The sequence below is a fragment of the Rutilus rutilus genome (assembly GCF_951802725.1).
Source record: "Rutilus rutilus genome assembly, chromosome: 11".
Taxonomy (NCBI): Eukaryota; Metazoa; Chordata; class Actinopteri; order Cypriniformes; family Leuciscidae; genus Rutilus; species Rutilus rutilus.
This window is the reverse complement of record NC_140216.1, coordinates 13,577,685-13,598,540: the sequence shown is the minus strand read 5'-3', so window position 1 is coordinate 13,598,540 and position 20,856 is coordinate 13,577,685. Positions and strand designations below refer to the sequence as shown.

At 36.5% G+C, this 20,856-nt stretch overlaps 2 protein-coding genes across 2 annotated transcripts in view; one reads left to right on the top strand and one right to left on the bottom strand.

The window, feature by feature from the left end:
• Positions 1 to 10,984, bottom strand: part of ptp4a3a (protein tyrosine phosphatase 4A3a) — a 41,761-nt gene extending 30,777 nt beyond the window's left edge. The window contains exon 1 of the mRNA XM_084423822.1: positions 10,874 to 10,984. The gene's annotated coding sequence lies outside the window, so the exon portion shown is untranslated. The remainder of the gene's footprint in view (positions 1 to 10,873) is intronic.
• A 2,323-nt stretch (positions 10,985 to 13,307) lies between these two features.
• LOC311299360 (uncharacterized protein) lies at positions 13,308 to 15,495 on the top strand. Its single transcript, XM_084422876.1, has 3 exons — positions 13,308 to 13,767; positions 14,533 to 14,643; positions 14,744 to 15,495. The coding sequence occupies exons 1-3, from the start codon at positions 13,495 to 13,497 to the stop codon at positions 15,305 to 15,307; spliced, it is 948 nt and encodes a 315-aa protein (XP_084279002.1). The 5' UTR covers positions 13,308 to 13,494; the 3' UTR covers positions 15,308 to 15,495.
• The last annotated feature ends 5,361 nt before the right edge of the window (positions 15,496 to 20,856 follow it).

Below are 20,856 nucleotides of genomic sequence, written 5' to 3'. Positions count from 1 at the left end.
GTAAAATACCGTTAAATTTACGGTTTTTGAAAGTGAAAAAGAACAACTCATTGTATAATTTACAGTAAAAAACCGTAAATTGGCATTCCCACAATTCCCTGTGTGACACTTCACATTTGATGTATTTTTGTTGAAATAACTGTTTCTTAGTTTTTTTTTCTTCTTTTTTTCTAATCAGTTATGTACATTAGGGTTTTATGTTACATTTAATGTTGTTAAATTAATGTTTATTGCATTTTTTAAATTTCATGTGTTACCATGATGGTGTTTAATGTTTGTGTGAATGACACTATGCAGCTTTTATAAATTAGTATTAACTTTCTTGTGGAAGAGCTGCTTGTGATGAGCTTTGATTGATCATGTGACTCTCATCACTGCTGTGATTGGTGGTTATGAGTGTATTACAATGGTACAAAACAGATATTAATAGTTCAATAGGATGGTAAATTCACATTATATCAGATGATAAAATACGGTTTATTACTGTAAATTTTAAGTTAAGTCTGTAAAACCAATAACGTTGCTACCGTACTTTTGAAGGTAAAGTTCTGGCAACCACAGCTGCCGTGTTTTTACCGTAAAAATCACGGTTTAATTTTTACAGTGTACATTGTTTATCATTAATTTGAGTCATACAAGCGGCAACCTTACTAGACAGTAACCTTACTAGACAGTAACCTTATTAGACAGTCCTCTTAAAGGGTTAGTTCACCCAAAAAAGAAAATTCTGTCAGTAATTACTCACCCTCATGTTGTTCCAACCCCGTAAGACCTTCGTTCATCTTCGGAACACAAATTAAGATATTTTTGATTAAATCTGAGAGCTGTCTCACTCCTCCACAGGCTTCTAAGACATTATAACTTGCTGGCCCAGAAAATGCATTAAATACATCGTTAATATAGTCCAAGTTACTACAGTGGCTCAATCTTAAGTTTATAAAGCGACGAGAATACTTTTCGTGCGCAAAAAACAACAAAAATAACGACTTTATTCCACTTTTCATTTCCTTCTCTCTGGGCCTCGAGTTAGTTCACGTAGTGTAACTGCGTAGCGCTTCTGTGTTGTACGTCACACGTAGGCTCACTATTGGCCGACGCTGGTCATGTGTGTGATACGTGTGACGTGCAACACAGAAGCGCTACGCAGTTACACTACGTGAACAGGGTCCGAAATGAACACCCGCCAAGCGCCAAATGCGGGTAGATTTTCCGTTTGGCGAGTAAATCTCAAAAAGCTATCGTGAATGTGAATGTTCATACCAAAATATGACATTTTCAGCGGGCCCGCGCTCTTCTGCCTCTTAAGAACGAGCAGAGAGAGAGAGAGCCCCGGTCGCGCGTGCGCACTCACTATTCAGAGCGGCCAAAGCGTCAAGCTTCCCCATACTTTTTGACAAGCGTCCTTGACAAGGCGGCCAGAGCTTCTTTGCAGCTCAAGTCGTCGGCGGTGTGTACGTACAGTTAACGCTGTTGACGGCGCTGAGGAAAAAGGATATGTGAAGCGACCGCCACTGGAAGAAGCGGTCGCCGCTAATTTGTGTCCTGCTAGCAGTCGGAGACTCGAGAGCAGAGGCCGCGCACCCATGAAAGCCGTGCAGAACGTCTTCAGCACTCGCGGATCGTGCATACTCCGCCGCTGGCCAGGCTGCTTCTGCACCATTTTCTCATAGCGTTTGCAACGCAATACTCGTTCCCTTATCTCTCAGGGAACCGAGGTTACGTAAGTAACCGAGTACGTTCTGCCTTCCCTTCCACATGATTGACTCTTTTTTTTTTTTTTTACCCAATGATAGTAGGCCTACCTAATATTTCATATATTTCTCTCATTTTGATCAATATATAGATTTTTTTATTATACATTTCAAATTTAGCTCTGGACATTTTTTATGGCCTACCTATCTCAATTAAATGTAGCCTACTGAAATGAATGTATATGTGACCAAAAAAAAGGCTGTTTATTATTTTCGCCGGTAAAAAATATGCTTGGCTGGTGGATTTTTTCATCTACCAGTCCCCGTGGCAGGTGAGCCAAAAAGTTAATTTCGGACCCTGTACGTGAACTAACTCAAAACAGATACAGTTTATTAGGTAATTCAGCACTGTTTTATTTATTATTATTTTAGTATCGGATCGGTACTCGGTATCGGCCAATACTGAATCCCAGGTATCGGAATCGGTATTGGAGGCAAAAAAAGCGGATCTTACCAACCCTGCTTAAAATTACATATGTAATTAAATAAATAAAAATATTTTAAGATTTTCAAGTTGGTAAACAAATGAATTAATAAGAAAAAAAAGTAGATCAAGAATCGTTTTTGAATTGGATCGTGACTCCTAGAATCGGAATCGGATCAGATCGCGAGGTGCCTAAAGATTCCCACCCGAAGTGAACCGTGTGTATTTTTGTCGTCTATATTATCTGCTTTTTGCGTCAACCTAAAACTTTGACTTATTGAAACTTTTTAAAGTATTCATTCTGTTATCGCAAGCCGTTGCGATATAAATATCGATACATTGATAACTTCAATATACCGTGCAGCCCTAGTTAGCAATGGTAATAAAATCTACTTACTGGCTGGTAAAATACATTATGTTATAGAAAACCACATTTTATTCATTTATTGTAAAGTAATTTATTAAAATGGCAATAAAAATGTTTGTTTGAAAGCCAATTTCTGGGGAGGAGGATCATGTGGGAAACACTGACAAGTGCTACAAGTCACAAAGAGTTCTATTTCTCTGTACAGACAGAACACAATTAAGGTAGACAAGGAGTTGTCAGAGCAACACTAAACACTTCTAACACAAGTAAGAGCACATCAGTAGGAGCTCTGGAGCGTACGGCTTAATAACTCCCCTGCTGTGAAAAACGAAACCAAAGTTATGTTTACTTGGCAACAGCTGAAATGTTGTTTGGCAGCTGCATGTTTGAGAGTTTACAGTTTAAAGTCCCTGTAAAGTCAAAATTAAGTGTGTGTTCTGAGTTTGTCATACCACCGAAAAATGTGTTATTAGCCACCCAGCCCAATTTCAATGATTAAAAAAGCCGCCAAGTAAATAAAATAAGCTATCAAAATCTCGAAAAAATGAGCAGTAGTCTCAGCTCTCAAACGCTGGGGGCGTGTCCGCTGGCTGCGCTGAAACCACGCCCACTCGCGGGAAATATGACTCGCGCACAGCTCGTGCATGTCGGCGCGACGGGAGGATGAAGGCCGAAGCGGACAGCGGGAGATAGTCGGTTCGGCCCCATTCACCAGTAACAGCGGATTATCAGTGAATTCCAGTTGTCTCCAACGAAAGTAAACTATCCTGATCTCTACAGAGGCGGGTGTGGTGGTGATCATCAGCTCTCCATCAAGGTAACGTTAGCTCTTCACAAGATAAATCCACCTCGTCTTGATATGATCATTTTTCGGAAATTTAAATAAGGACACCGATCTGTTTTCTAAGTGATTGCATCCAGGGAATACGCATTTACATGACGAAGGCATAGCCAGAGCCGTGGGCATAGTAGCTAGCAAACTGTAGGCGGTCTGATAGTAACTCGCGATTGAGCAATAGGCTTAGTGACTCCGTGCGTCATCAAGTAGGGGCCCAATCAAGCTCAGGGGGTCGCAGTGCGTCATCGAGCCCCCGTTTTAGCCCCGCCCAAAAAATCCGGCTCACAGCAAGGGTGAAAAACTGTTAAACGGTCTAACTCCACAATTTAGTACTTCACAGTTCTCAGTCTTTGTAACATGTTTTAGCAATACATTTCTAGCACTTATAATGTGTTTAGAATTTTTTTGTAGAATTGCCTTTACAGGGACTTTAAGATGTTTGTTATGTAAAGGACATGGGAGGTTCTTACAATTGTCGAAGAAGAAACTGAATTGGGTTTGCGCACATCTTTTTCACACAGAAATAGCTGAAGGATGACAATATAAAACAGGGCGGCATGAGTGGTCAGAAAATGATAATGAGGTTTGAACTGCAAATCTGCAATATGATATTATTAAACAGTAGGCTACTAAATGACACTAAATGAACTAAATGAACTAAACTAAATGTACTAAAAAACTAAATGACGGCTTTTCCATTAACCGATGTTATGCGACTAAAACTTCATTTTTTTCCTCTCGCAATAAGTAAAATCATTCCAAAAACCATGGCAACGGACGTTGGTAGGTTTATGTACTATATCCGAGCCACTGCACTAGCCATTATTATTAATCGAAGGAGATGTATGTGTGTTTTCCAAGCATTAATGGTAAGGAACGACCCTTATTATACTTGAGAGCGGCACATTGAGGTGTTTCTGGGTGTTTCTCCCTCATTTCTGCTTCGAGGTCTTGATTGTGGCATTTATTTGAGGTTTAGAATCCATTATTCCTGTAATTCTTTTGTCTTATATGAATTTAATAAAGAACTCTGTCTCGTATTCTGTCCAAACACACCGCGTCATCTACGTCAGGTGACCTGTACTGTAAATGTTTCCATTGCAGGTTTGCGAAATATTTCTTTTTCGAATTGCCTGAAAAACCACCTCATGCGAGCGTAAAAACTTTTTTGAGATAAATGGGAGTTTTTGCGAAATTGACGTGTTTCCATTGGGCGTATTTTCAATTCGCAATTTCAATTTGCGCAATTTGAAGGGTAATGGAAACGCGGCTAATGAATGAATCATTTAATAACGCTTTTCTTTAGGTCCTGGTGCTGCAACACTGAAGTCCTAACACAGGGTTCCTCAAATCCGGTCCTGGAGGGCCATTGACCTACAGAGTTTAGTTCCAAACCTAATCAAACATACCGGAACAAGCTAATCAGGGTCTTCAGAGTTACTAGATAATTTCAGTTAAAGGGGTAGTTGATTATGATTTAACTATTCTAACTTTAGTTAGTGCGTTATGTTGCTGTTTGAGCATAAACAATCTGCAAAGTTACAACGCTCAAAGTTCAAAGCAAAGGGAGATATTTTCTTTTACAGAAATCAATTTTTAAGGACTACAACAAACGCCAAACTGACTGATAGGGACTAGACGAGCTTCCTCTCGGGTTAGTGACATCACAAACCCTAAAATTTACATAAACCCCTCCCCGGGAACGCATTTATAGATTATCATGACAGAATATGCTAATCAATGACAAGAAGATAGGCTAGTTAACTCATTAATTCTACATTAATTCATCAACTAACCATTCAGAAATGTCCTGTTGCATTCTACATGTTCACTTCTTCTCGAGTCTCTCCATCACTGTCCGACTCCGACATTTCAGTGCGTGTCTGCGTGAGGTAATCAGAGCTGCTAACACACAAGCTGTTGTAGCTCCGCCCTCTTTTTGAAAGGGAGCAGCAGCTCATTTGCATTTAAATGGACACACACAAAACGACGCGTTTTTGCTCACCCTCAAAAAGGGACGATTTTAACACAGGGTATCTGCACAATTTTTAAAGTCAAATTTAAGGCTTTTTAAGACCTTTTTAAGACCTGAAGAAATCAAAATTAATGTCTATATATTTTCAAAGTTTTGTTGATAATAATTAGATGATATTTTTCTGATTGTGTTTTTGTACTGGTATCCCGGCTGGTTTAGGCCTGTTGTTGAAAGCAGACTCACGAAGATATTCATAATTTTTATATTCTATAGTGGTCAGTTCACAGCATTGACAGAAATGAACATTTTTATTAAGGGGCAATATTTGCCACCTTAAATTGATTTCCAGGGGCATTTTCACCTATATATGGACATTGTTTCTAAACGTATTTAGAGGTATGCATCACCTTTTATGTCAAATTCTAACATTCAAATTAAATTAATTATTTAATTTGACATTGGTACTGTGTTATTCTAATTTAAATTAAAATCCATCCTTGCAGTGCAGAGGTGACACAGAAGCGGCATCTAAACTGGCATTACTATATTTACACTTCATTTACAATTGCATAAATAAAGCTATTCAATATTTAAATATGAAATGATTTATAATTTTAACATTTTAATTAAAGGATACTTTAAATATGAAACTGAAACCACCAGTAGGTGGCGGCAAGTCACTGTCTTAATAAGCGAGTTGTTGGAGTCAACTGATTTGTTCAAAAGGCTGATTCATTCAGAAATTGATTGTTCATTGAATCGTTGAAAGGATTCGTTCAAAACGCGGATTTCAGTAAAAAAATAAAATAAAATAAAAACATCGCTGTCTGTTGGACTACGGCTTCATTGTGAAATTCTCGTCTGCGATATAAAGTGAAAATTGACAATATTGTGTCCAAAATAACTCACAATGTTAACTTTATTTTTAATTTAACTGTTGTATAAAATAAATAGCACATTTGCAGTTGTGCAAAGGAAAATGGCACTCTTGCTCATGTGATATTCTAATATAACAACATAATATGATATAAATATAAGACAAAAACTCATTTAGGGACATCTATAACTGCACTGACACATCACGCAGTGAAAGCGAGTGCCTCGTACATAGTTAAAACAATGATTAGCCTACAATATCATCATAGTTCACAGACAACATCGCACACTCCTAAGCACATAAAGAATGAACTTAAATCGAACTGACATTTATTCGTTTTCTTTCCTCTCGCGTGCAGGAGACAGACGTAGGCTAATACTGCCTTAAGTGACGCGAATTGTCACGTGAACAAGCAAATCCACCAAGATAGATTTAAAAAAATAATACGTAGGCCTACGCTAATTAGATTTCAATTTCGAAAGCATTTAGATAAGTCAAAGTGTCATCTAAAATTTAAGACCTTTCATAAGTAAAAATAAGACATTTTTTTAAAAAACATGATTTTTAAGACTTTTTATGGCCTTGAATTTGAAAAATCTAATTTACGACCTTTTAAGACTTTTTAAGGATCCGCGGAGACCCTGTAACATGCTATAAAAAAATATTTTGAGCTAAAACTTCACATACACACTCTGAGGACATCAGAGACTTATTTTACATCTTGTGAAAAGGGGCATTATACCACCCCTTCAGTTAAGCGAGTTTGATCAGGGTTGAGATAAACCAAAGACTTTAGATATACAAAGACAGAGCACTCATATTACTATGAATGGGAAAATGCAAAGCGCAATATGGCGGAAGAAGTCCCGTCTTCTAAATAAAAGAGCCAAAGTCACTGCGTCACTGCAGCCGCCTTTAGAAGCTTTGGCAGCTATAGAAACAGTCAGTGTTCTGAGATATGCGCATAATGACTGGTCTAGCATGAAAAATGCAGGGTTTTTTGTCATGATCCGAGCTTTTAGAAACAAAATTTATTATACAGTTGCTGTCAGATTTCACTGGTGATTTAATCGTGGTGAACAGCTTTGGATAATTTGATGTTTCCCCCGTTCAAAGAAAAAGGAGCTGTACTTGCATGACTGAAAGAGCCTGATTTGAGGAACCCATCCCTAAAATGTGGTCATTTAGGGATGTGCAAGACTAGTCGACTAAATGGTACAGCTACTACTTGTCGACACTGGAAACAATAGTCGATTACACAGATTTTTTTTTATTTCATTTAAAAAACAAATACTAGCCTAAAAAACTCTCAAGCTTCCTGAAGACAAATAAACAGTGATTAAGAAAGACCAAAGAAAACCATAGAACCAAGACACATGGACCTACCTGAAAAACATCAAGCACTGGAAATAGCCTACTACATAAAATGTATAATTAAATGTATATAAAAAATAAATAAATCAATGCATGGTATTTACTGTGTAAATTAAATATAGCCTACATTTATTCTTATTAAAGTTACAAAAGTGATTCAGTCAAGAGCAGTGAGAGATTTTCTCTGTTTTTTGTTGTTTGAATAACATTAATAATGACCACAGGTAAATTTGGATGCTATCACTTTAAGACCGACTGCACGGATCCATTATACTCGTGCATTGTTCTTTCTCAACTGCTTACGTTTACTTAAGACATGACTTCACTTTGACACATAGGTATGTGTATTTAACCGTTCAAGCCCAATTAGGCGCAAAAAGCGAGTTCAGTTTTCACGCGCTCTATGAGCAAGGGCTTCATGTCGCGTGTCTCGCGCAGAGAGCATGCACATATACTGAAAAAATGAGTTGTCTTTCGCAGCTTACTGCTACTGCGCAGCACAGCAACGTCACATGAGTGTAACCACAATAGAGACGATAGTCAAAAATCTCTACAGGTTGACAAATTTCCATAGGTTAATCGTGTCAACCGTATATCGCCCACCTCTATTTCCTGAATGATATTTTTCCATGACATGTTCTTTGTTTAAGGAATGTTAGCAGAAATCAATTCACTTCCAATTAGGCACACATTTTCATAACTGGTTTCTTTTTTCTGGATGGGCAGATGATCAATAATTCACATTAAGCTCCCATTGGAATTCCATCATTTGACATGATGAATAAAGTTCCAGTCGGCTGGAGAGTGTTTCTGATTGATTTGCGTGATGTTATTTGTTTGAGTAAAACTGGATGTACCCACAGTTCAATACATCTGTGTGTGCTGCGCTGATGTGCACCTGCAAGAAAACTTACATCATTGAACTGAGAGAGTTCTCACACACAAATGAACAGGAGACAAACCACCTGGACCACCAATCCCACTTCAGCTTTGAGTCAGCAACTAAACCTGAGAAAAGCAGTGAAAACCTGTCCAATCGTAGTCATTTTAAGAGTCTTGTACCTAAGCAAATATGTTCTTGTGCACAAGAATGCATGCATGCAATGACAATATGAGTTAATATTAATAATGAAAATATTCCTAGTATGTCCAATTTAAGCTAATAAACGCATGGAATTTAAAAAAGTATCCTTTATTATTATGCACGTTAAATGCTCTGCACTGAAATTCGCCCCACAAAGATGCACAAGTCGCATCTTATCAGCACATTGCCTAAATGACTAACATCTGGAACAGAAATTAGCCTAAATCACCTGCGGCTAAGTGCAAGTTGGCATACACCCTGGCACACTGTGTGTGGCTAACAACTGTTTATCAAACAGATAATTGCATGACCCATATCCGGTTTGGGGTTAAGTGCTGGCTGATGCTCACCAACTTTGGCACATACTTCAAAGCTGGAGATAGGAGCATGTTTATTCATTTTCATTCTGCAGGGGCTGGTAACTATCAAAGTCCTAAACCTAGAGAGAATACACAACGATTTTTCGGATATGATTAGAATAAAGAGCTCCGTGACCCCTACCATGGACAAACACCACCTCTGGCACTTTAGGAAGGAGCTCCATGTGATTTTTCTTTCATGTAAGATGTTAGTGCCTGCTTGATCATAGTTATCCAGCTGGGCAGATGAGATCTACATTTCCCTGGCACCCTACAACCTCGCGATCAAGTTTTATAGACCACAGCTCAGGGCAAGTAAAATTCCCAAGGAACTGAACAAAAGAGGAGCTCCATATAGCTAAAACCGCACTGCAAAAAAAAAAAGAGCAGTCACTGACATCTCAAGGAATCCTGTACGTCACTGAGAGTGCAGAAACAGCTCTTTCTGGCACACGGACTGAAGGTCATGTGGAAGTATTTATTTGAGGATCGGGACCCTCTTGGGGAAAGCTCTGCAGAATTCTTGGTCCTGAGAATTTGCTGGTCTTTCTCTTACCACATAAGAAGTCCAATGTAGAGAATGAAAAACAATGTGCAAAGCAGACAAAAATACCACGGGCTTGGAGCGTAAATGTGATGCATTTCTGATGAAAACAGCTGACTTGCTCCGCTAAAACATTTTCTTCAGCAGAAAACAGCTTTGCCTCCAGTCTTTAAGCAGACATTAGTTAAAACATGTGAGAGCGGGCAGTATGAATTAAAAACAACTCTACAAACGCCATTTGTAGTTGCAACACTATAGCAAACAAAGCTGACAACAAATAGGCCTAACAAAATGAAAATGTAGCCAAAGTGCAACCATAGCAGTCAAATGTGTAAGATAACTTGTAAAAGTCATCTGTAAATGTGAATTGTCAGTCTGAATGGTGAATGACCTGTTGGGTGGGTGTCTTACTTTCTGCTATTAATCTTGGTCTACAGAACACAAACACAATGCATACCACTAAAATGTCATCACTCAGTAATAGAAGAAATTACCTTGTTCAGCATCCCTCTTATGTCAAAAGACTTATGAAACTGGCACAAATCCTGACTAAAATATGAATCTGTGATGTGGGTGACCTGGCTGAATTACTCCGGTTTCAAACCAGATGCTGCGATGGTATGGGTAGAAAGACATGTTTACTCTCCAATTGACAATAATACTAAAATACCCAAGGGCTCTTATCATGGAAAAAAAAAAAGTTACACGACCAATTTTTTCAATCTTATATAGGTCTATTCCCCCCCTCCACAGAAGTAGCCTACTTCGTACATAGCTTTCAATTTGGAGCTTTAACGACACATAGACGTGGACAGAAAAATGACAAGATGTCGCCCTAAACCGTTGAAACTGGCCTTTAGACTGACAATACAAAATTATTAAACATCATTTTAAAACGAAAATCGTGTATAGTCTTTGTTATTTTACTAAAATCCTGTAACATTTAGTTTAGGCTGGTCCCCCCCGGACATTTCTCTCGACATATCCCACAAAACAGCATGTTAAGGACATTAACACAGCTTTTTATGCAAACTGTTATTTACAGCTACTATAATTCAGGAAAAATAACCGAAAACTACACTGATAACTCTGCCAACCATGAATTCCGACAGAAAGCCGGTATTTGGGCAACACCCTCCTCAGCCACACAATCTGCTTGAATGCTCATCATACATGGCGCTCTGGTCGCTCATCAAGTCTATTTTCAACAGTCAGTTTTTAACATATAATACGCATTTATTAAAATAGATTGCGAAAGATTGTGCCTTCATTCTACTCACCGAAAGGTTCCAGCAAATAATCTACAATGTCTGAGTGACTCCAGCCTCGCCATGCGATCGTAGTGATGTCTGATTCGCGAGCCAATCGTTCTGTTCGAAATTCTTTCTCGTGAATCAGACGAACCGATTCACAAAACCAAATGGTTCAACCAGATCAATTTGTCGGAGTTCTAACAAACCTTGATAACGTTTGATTCATCAAATGAATGTACAAATCAGTGTGACTAAAATGTATTATTTTTATTATTTTTTTCAATTTGGACGAAAACAGCCACTGTTAATAATGGACGAACAGCATAGGCATTTTTTTTTTTTTTATCCTAAGTGAGTTTTCGAATTTGAATTGGCTGTCAATTTTATAAAAAAATAAAATAAAAATAGTTGTGTGTGGCTATACTATAAATAGGGCAAAAAAAATTATTATAATAATAATTATTAGGATATTACATTTAGGCCTACCATAGACTGGATATTACGTATTATTTAGATTGTTGTTAGTCTATCTAATTGTTAGGCTACTAACATGTTCCAAATTTAAACTGTGAATGTTGCACAATTAGTTTCAACACAATATAGCCATCGTTGGCCTAAATTACATCATATGCAACAATATGATAAAAAAAAATTGAAAAAAAGAAAATAAAGATATAGCCTATATATATAGGCCTAATATAAAATTAAAAAATTATATATATTAAAAAAAAAAACTTACCAGCATATTTTAAATAAGTAATAGCGGAACATTCCAAATACAACTTGTGGGGATTCCCTTTCCCTAACATGCATCAGTGTTCTCAGTGAATCTTGAATCGGTTGTTGAATATGACTTTTTAAAATGATGTGTTCAAAGGAATCGATTCTGTAAAATGAATTGAACTACCTAGCACGTTCTCGATTATTTGGTCCTCCCACACTCTCCATTGATTCTGCGTCACGACCAGCAACATGACGACAGCGCCAGATTAAAATCTAAAGCGCGATTTCAAATCTTTATGAGTCCATGTTTGTTTGGAATTTTTAAATATTCATGCGTTTATTCAATATTCATATGCGTTTATTAACAAGATATTTGATCTAAATGTCTGAATTAAGAAAACTGCATGCCCTCATGGCATGAATATGGTCGAAATTCAATTTAATACAGCTTTGATTAACCCTTAACCCTTTAGTAGCCTTTAAAGTAGCCAAGCTGTTGATACTGTTGGGAATGCGAAGTTTTGATCCAGATTCAATCAAAATTGGTATGTGGCTGTGATTAGCCTATGCTACAAAACTTGTCGTCCTTATTAAAACCTTGAGTTGTATTTTTAGCAGTATAGGCTATGGACCCCATTCTTATTTATTTATTCAAATAATATGATAAAAGATTATAACCGACATTTTATAGCCGCCCTAGTTATTTATTGGTTTAAATAACAGGCCTAGGCCTATTAAAACAACCACCTAATTATTTAATAAAATGTGTATTTGGATGTTATTGGTAGGCTATATTTGGGAATTTTTACATGTATTCTCAATGTTCAAACTGGCTGGTGTTGTATATGCATGTTACAATATTAAACATAATATATCGTTATATTATGAGATAATAACGTCTAAGTTTCTCGGCTTTAATTAGCCTAAGAATGTTTGTCCACTCCACTTTTGCAGGTGCCTATAAATCCGAAGTTCCCAAATGCAACTTAGCGTAACTTTTGGAAAGTGGATGATAGTAAAATCACCCAAAATACTGCGACGACACTTCCGTGGTGTGTGTGACTTTTTCTGACCTTTACGGAAAATGTACCAGCCCGTTTTCCATCGAGTCTCTTTTTTAGCGGGAAAACAGCGCCTCCTCGCGGCACAGACCTGTACTTTGTGCAACTTAGAAAACGCGGTTCTACATTTAAGCAAAGAATAACTTTATAAATAAATAAGTTAAGAAAACATTTATTGTATTATCTGTTCATTTGTTTTGTATTTTACATGCAGTTATCATTTAAAGAGGTTGTGAACAAGTCAGTTAAATGGACTCATTGCCACTTATGAATTATTTCATTTGCACATGAATGTCACGTGTGAATGACAGGAAACATTGGAATGTTGGGAATTCACATTTTGAATTAAATCAATTGGTTTACTTCTTTGTTTGCTAATAAGCTTGTATTGCTCTGTGATTACAAAGCAACTTATTATTTCTCCTAAAAAACCTTGAGATTCAGAAAGGTGCTATAAATCATGGAACAGAGGAACAGCAGGGCTGTGTGAAACATACTGTAACCATACTGAACCACTTAAACAATCCCATCATATAACATTAGGTTTGTTTTTACATTTATTTAATCTAAAAAAGATTACAAATAATGACGTCATTATATATATTCATTTGTTATGTTTTAAAATAGCCTAAAATTAAGACAATTATAGCCTACATACAACGTGACTATTAATACAATGTTAAGATTTTGTCTCTAAATTTTAGTTTATGTTTGACATTATTTCTTTATATTTTCAAACTCTTTATTTCAGGTGTGTGCATGTTACAATATTAAAACATTTATAGCCAAGACTGTGGTGGTCCAGGCATGCCCGCCCACGAATTAACACCTCCATCAATTATGTAAAAGAGACATTAATGAGGAATGCACATCTACATCTACTATAGCCGTCGTTCTTCATATATAGGCCGACAAACTCCACGACAAACACTTGTCATCACTAGCAGCTCACTTCAGATGTTCTCGGAGATGCAGCGAGAGCGCGCAGACATGCTGGTGGTCAGAAGAAAATACAAGAGATACTCCAAACAGAAAATGACGTACCTGGGTCTGATCGCTTATGTCATTCAAAACGCACCTGAGAAAAGATTAACCTTTTACGAGGTAAGTTGTTGTAGCCTACCTATTTTGCGGCATCAATTATAAGCCTATGTCCATTTAACAATTTAATATAAAAAGTAGCCTATCTATTTATGCTTATTCAACAATATGTAGCTACCCTCTCTGTTCTCTCTCTCTCTCTCTCTCTCTCTCTCTCTCTCTCTCTCTCTCTCTCTCTCTCTCTCGCTTTTTTTTTATTTTTTTGTATTTCTATTGTATTGTAGCCTAGGCTACATGCTATTTGTTGGAAATAAATAATTAAAAAAGAAATACTACTTGGTGGAAGAATAGACCTTATTTAGAGCAGCGCCATGACATGAATGAAAGCGAGGCTGTGAAGGAAAGACTTGCCGTAAAAAGCTTTAGCTCATAGATCACTTATAATTATCCACAGCATGTTGTCTGGAGTTTTCTGTCAACTGAAATTTCTTATTAAAGATATTTCGTCAGTGTTTTATTAGCAGAACAGTCCAAAAAAAAAAAAAAAAAATTTTTTATTTAAATTACAGTACAACCCACTGAAGAGATGTCCGCTTTCATTACCGTCAAAAATCAAAGATGGCGCTGCTGCGAATAAGGTCTTTTGCCCTGGGTTCAATTTCTCATTTATTGCAAACTTTTATTGAATGTTGTTGTCTTTTAAAATATTTTATTTTAAAACCAATAAGCCACTTTCCTAAGTTTCTTTGTTTTATTTATTTATTTATATATATATATATAAAAAAAGCAACATCAGAAACATATAGGCTAGACTATTACAATAGGCTATTGTTTTATTTGATTTTAATTATAGCCTAACTGTTTCCTCCCCATCAGTTAATGAATGCGGTGACGATATTTGTGGATGGGGATAGAAAAGGCATTGGGAATAATATCAGAGTCTGTTTATCATCAAACAACTGTTTTGTAAAGGTAGGTATTTGTTTTTTTTATTACTATTATTATTAGTATTGGGCTATATTATTATTACTGGACTTTTATTAAGGATGTTTTTTTCCCTTCACATTTTCAGGTGCCTATAAATCCGCAGTTCCCAAATGCAAAGCGCAACTTTTGGAAAGTGGATGATAGTAAAATCACCCCAAAGATACTGCGACGACACTTCCGTGGTTTGTGTGACGTTTTTCCTGACCTTTATGGAAACATAGAAATTCCCTTTAAGACTGCGACTGAAAACAGGGCAACCTGCAAACGTCCTGAGGCAGAAAAGAAGTTTACCAGCCCGTTTTCCATTGAGTCACTTTTGCAGCGGGAAAGCAGCGCCTCCGCGAGGCACAGACCTGTACTTTGTGCAACCAGGAACTTAGAAAACGTGTTTCTGGTCCGAGCAAACGGAGACCACGGTTTGGCATGCAAGAGGAAGACATGGGACTGGCCCAATCAAACTGCGCATGCCAATTTCAGTGGATCGTATTCACACTCTTGTTTTCCTGCTTACAGTTTGGGCCAAAAGAATGATGGATGCAGTCCCTCTAGTGGACCCTCAAAGAGTTCAGTTTCTGAACTGTCCTATGCAGCAGCACTCAAGAGTTTTAGACATTTCACTTCAGATGCTGTGAGATGGGCATACATGTAAAACTGCACTTAACCCTTGTGTTATGTTGCGGGTCAATTTGACCCGTTTAGATTTTATAGTTGCTGGAAATACTGGTTAACCTATGTTTTTTTTTTCTTGATATTTTGTGACTTTTTCTCATTTATCATCATGAACATGCATGCAAAGTTTCAACATGCTGGTGTTTTTTGACATATACAAACAAAATTACTGTTACTTTCGTGATGTTCGCGGGTGTCCCCGCATATTTGAACGCTCTAAGGCAGGGGTGGGCAAACTACGGCCCGCGGGCCACATACGGCCCGTTAGGCTGTTTAATCCGGCCCGTCGAGTATTTAAAAAAATGTCTTAAGATCGCATTCATTTTGCCTTTTTCTTGCAATACTTTGCTTTATATATATTGCGTGGCATATATTTGACAATCGGAATATCAGATATTTCATGCCATAGCTAACAAATGTAAAAAAAGGAAAAATGACATAAAAGCAGATCATCATTCATTCAGCGCTGTTGTGGCTGCGGTGTGTCACGTAACAAGCTAGACGCGTCACCATGGAAACCAAACAGACCGCGGCATAGACTTGGTGCACGTTAATGTTTTTTCCTTTTTTTGAAAACTCACAGAGAAAAAAATGTTTGGTAACCGCTTGCACACGTTTAGTTTTTCCTTTGATTTGTCTGCTATTTAGTTTGCCTAACGTTACTCTGGATTTGTGGATGGATCCTGATTCCGTTAATCCGTTTACCGACCTTTTCGCCCGGCTTTCGACTACGCTCCCCTGTCTGCCATGTAGGCTACTGAACCCGGTTTTGTTCATTAAATGTTCTGATCTGCCTTTGCTTTTTATGTTTTATTTTATTATACTTAAAATAAATTTGTATATTCGTTTATTTCGTTTTTTTTTCACAAATGTATGACTTTTGGAAGTGCAAATTGATTGCCATGCAGTTTTAATAAAGTTGAATGAACGTAACCTTCTGTCATTTTTACTCTTCTAAGTGTACACTTAGGTGTTTTGTTTCTAATTTATGGTTAGGCCCATTAAATAATAATAAGGATAAACAATATTTAAAAAGTATAGGCTATAATTATCAAACATCTAATTAAAAATTAACCTCAAAACATAACATGCTAAATGGGGGATATCTAGCATAAAAAATGTATTGTCAGAATGTCGTCTCTCAGTTGTTGAATTTCGCGCAGACGTTGCCACAACGTAAATGTGTTTGCTCAGCCCGATGTCATGAAAGTGCGAATACCACGAATTGTATTTGTAGTTCTTATGAAACTCAGTTTTCGCGTGCATATGATACGCACTTAAAGGGATAGTTCGCCCAAAAATGGAAATTCGGTCATCATTTACTCACCCTCAAGTTGTTTCAAACCTGTATGAATTTCTTTTTTCTGCTGAACACAAAAGAAAATATTTTGAAAAATGTCGGTAACCAAACAGTTGATGGACCCCATTGACTTCCATAGTATTTTTTTTTTTTTTCTACTATGGAAAACAATGGGGTCCATCAACTGTTTGGTTACCGACATTTTTCTAAATATTTTCTTTTGTGTTCAGCAGAAAAAAGAAATTCATACAGGTTTGAAACAACTTGAGGGTGAGTAAATGATGACCGAATTTCCATTTTTGGGCGAACTATCCCTTTAATGGCGTGTAATAGGCACGCACTCAGCACCCCTAATCCTAACCAAGGGGTTTACAGTGTGCAGCATATGCACGCAAAAAAAAAAAAAGATGAAATCGTGTTTCATAATCTGCTACTGGGCCGGCCCTCTGTCAAATTTTAAAACCCAGTGTGGCCCTTGAGCCGAAAAGTTTGCCCACCCCTGCTCTAAGGCAACTGTACGGACCCAAAATAATAACATTTCTTGGTTATACTTTGTTATTTTATTTTTTTACTACCATATGAAGCTAAAAAAATAGGTTTTCCACACTTATTTCAATACAGAAAAATATTTTGTCAGCCACAGATGGTAAAAAGTACCTATCATTTATTTTTTCAAGCTACCTGAAATAATATTAAATCTTTTTTTTTTTTTTTTTTTTCATCATCATGAACATGCATGCAAAGTTTCAACATGCTGGTATTTTGTTTGTTTTTTTACATATAAAATTACTATTACGTTTGTGATGTTCGCAGGTCAATCTGACCATCATAGGCAGCTATTCAAAAGCAACTGTACAGACACAAAATAAAAACATTTATTTTATGTATGTCAGGGCATCAACTCCAGTTCTAAAGTGTAAGTGTATCTAAAAGTGCTCTAACCCAAACCAAACACACTTGAAAAAGCTAAATCATGGTGTTCAGAATTAATTGCAAATTACAAATGAAAATCTTTGACAGACACAGATAGTAAAATAAGCTCTCATTTATATATTCAAGATATCTGAAATATCTTGAGACTTCGACATAGACAGCAGGAAAAATGAGCTCAGATTAATTGATTTACTGTTCAGTTATGATGTTCTAAGCAAAAAAAAAAAAAAAAAGTTAGAAAAATGTATATTCAAATATATATAAATATAATGTATATTCAAATTTTGTCAAAACAAAACAGTTTTAAAAAAAATGGTTAAAAAACATTTTCATTAAATCATATCTTCAGATATATATTTTTTGGAATATTTGACAAATGTTGATATTAAAAGTTTACAGTTTGTACCTGAATCTTTGTTGTTTTTCATAGTGTGATTTTTGAGGAATTGTATTGAATCCAATTAGGGTCAATTTGACCCGAACCATAAGGGGAGTGCACAGAATTCCAACATAACACAAGGGTTAACATACACTTGACTTTCTTAGTGTACATATTCTTACTGATTTACTTTGCATTGCTGAAAATATCTGCCAGGTTCTCATTTACCAAATAAAATGATAGTGTGTTTTTAAAATGTAGCCTACATATGTAGCCCTTTAATATTAAAAGCAATTAGACTTACATTCAGACACACACAAAAAATGGATGATTCAAATTAAATTTATTGACCTCCAGCTTCCAGCAGTCAATATGCATGCAAATACAGGCTTCAGTCAAAATTATCATTTTTTTCAAAGTTTCCCATCCTTTTTTTTTTTTACAAAACTGCGTGCACCTTAAATAATTCTGCAGCGTACAAACCACAAAAATACCAGTTTTACATTATCAAATACTGCACATAGAAAACATTTACAAAGCACAAGTATAAAATTACAGCTTCCCCATACAGCTCTTTACCATTCTGTTATTCCTAAACAGCAGTGCACTGTCAGCTCGAATAATTTTTGGGGTCTACCTGTCTCTGATAAATCTTTGATCGTGCTCTCCCGAAGTGCAAGACTTAAACCGTAGTGGGTTAAATATAGGAGAGATGTATGGATGCAATGGGCATGGATTTCAAAGTAGCTACATTTCTCATGAAAGTTGAAAGCCTCACTCTGTGAAGGTGAGCATGTCCTAACAGTGTCTTGTGCTGTTAACAATCCATGAATAATATGAATGGCTGGTTTATGGCAACAACAAAATAGCTGCTAACAGCTTTGCTACATGAATGAGAAAACAGACTACAAGTGACCATCTTCGCATAATAAATAAGTTGCCAATGACAGTCTGACACAAGATTACAATACATTTAAGGTTGTAATCATATAATATAAATCAAATAAATGTATATATTTTTTAATTCAATGTTTTAGTTAAGTGTGATCACAAACAAAAAGAGCCCATTTTTAAAGACACTGAATGGCTCTTTGAGAAAATACAATGCTGGCTTTCTTCATTTCATTTTACAAATCTCAAAAAAAGTAGGCCTAAATGTAAATGGCTAAAAACAAACATGCACTGAATGTGTCAACTGATATCTGATATCGATCTTATGTTTTTCCAAAAACCGAATAGGCTATTAGATAACTATTAGATATTAGCTATTAGATATTAGGAATTAGATAACAGGGGCCTCATATATATATATATGCTGTGCAACAATGGTAAAATTACCTGCTCTGATCACAAGCTCTGGTAATAATAGCTTTGTAGGACTATATTTTATTTGAATAATTAGTAAAAAAAAAAATCTGTTAAATTGATTATGTTGATTGATTATTGAAAAAGAATAATATATTGATATATTGATGTTTAAAGGGATACTCCACCTTTTTTGGAAATAGGCTCATTTTACAACTCCCCCAGAGTTAAACAGTTGAGTTTTACCGTTTTCGAATCCATTCAGCCGATCTCCGGGTCTGGCGGTACCACTTTTAGCATAGCTTAGCATAGATCATTGAATCGGACAGGACCATTAGCATCTCTCTAAAAAAAATGACCAAAGAGTTTCGATATTTTTCCTATTTAAAACTTGACTCTTCTGTAGTTACATCGTGTACTAAGACCGACGGAAAATGTAAAGTTGCAATTTTCTAGGCTGATATGGCTAGGAACTATACTCTCATTCCTGCGTAATAATCAAGAAACTTTGCTGCCGTACCATGAGTCCAGCAGGCGTAATGATATGACGCAGCGCCTGAAAATAGGTCTAATAGGTTAGACAAACTTAGTCCCGGTCACGTTGGAAGTTACCGAGCTGGGGACTATTTTCAGGCGCTGCGTCATATCATTACGCCTGCTTCACCCATGGTACGGCAGCAAAGTTTCTTGATTATTACGCAGGAATGAGAGTATAGTTCCTAGCCATATCAGCCTAGAAAATCGCAACTTTACATTTTCCGTCGGTCTTAGTACACGATGTAACTACAGAAGGGTCAAGTTTTAAATAGGAAAAATATCGAAACTCTTTGGTCATTTTTTTGAGAGAGATGCTAATGGTCTTGTCCGATTCAATGATCTATGCTAAGCTATGCTAAAAGTGGTACCGCCAGACCCGGAGATCGGCTGAATGGATTCGAAAACGGTAAAACTCAACTGTTTAACTCTGGGGGAGTTGTAAAATGAGCCTATTTCCAAAAAAAGTGGAGTATCCCTTTAATATTATTTTAATATAGGGATATTTCCTGTTCCTGTTTTTTTCCCTGTGTTGTTTAATTTAATTAGGTGATTCTAAGTTTAAATATTGATGATTACAAGCTTGGGGGAAATGCAATTAATTGCAATTAATTACAGCAAATTGTGCAATTAATCAGTTAATTTTTTTTTATAGATTCCCAGCCCTATATATATATATAAATATGTATTAAAAGCACTTTTCCAAAGTCAAAGTGATATGAACGTTGGTTCAAATCTGTGCGTATTCTAAAATCCACACCAATGTTCATATTTATAAAAATTTGATGTGGAAAATTGCTTTGCGCCATCAGGGTCTAAGCAGACATACACACTTTTCCTTGTGGTAGAGAGTCGGAGTACTGCAAGTATTTGGAAATCTAAGCAATTTTTGCCTCTCGCCATTCTCAAGTAAAGGATTGGACTGGTGCTCTTTTATGTTAATGACATTAATTAGTTGGTGTTTACAAGGTGGAGATCTGAAACCATTCAGCTGCGCACAATTTGAAGATAATTTGCGATTTATAAATTTCACAATCACATCTGGAAGAGAGGCGTACAAAGTTTTTGGGCGTACGTT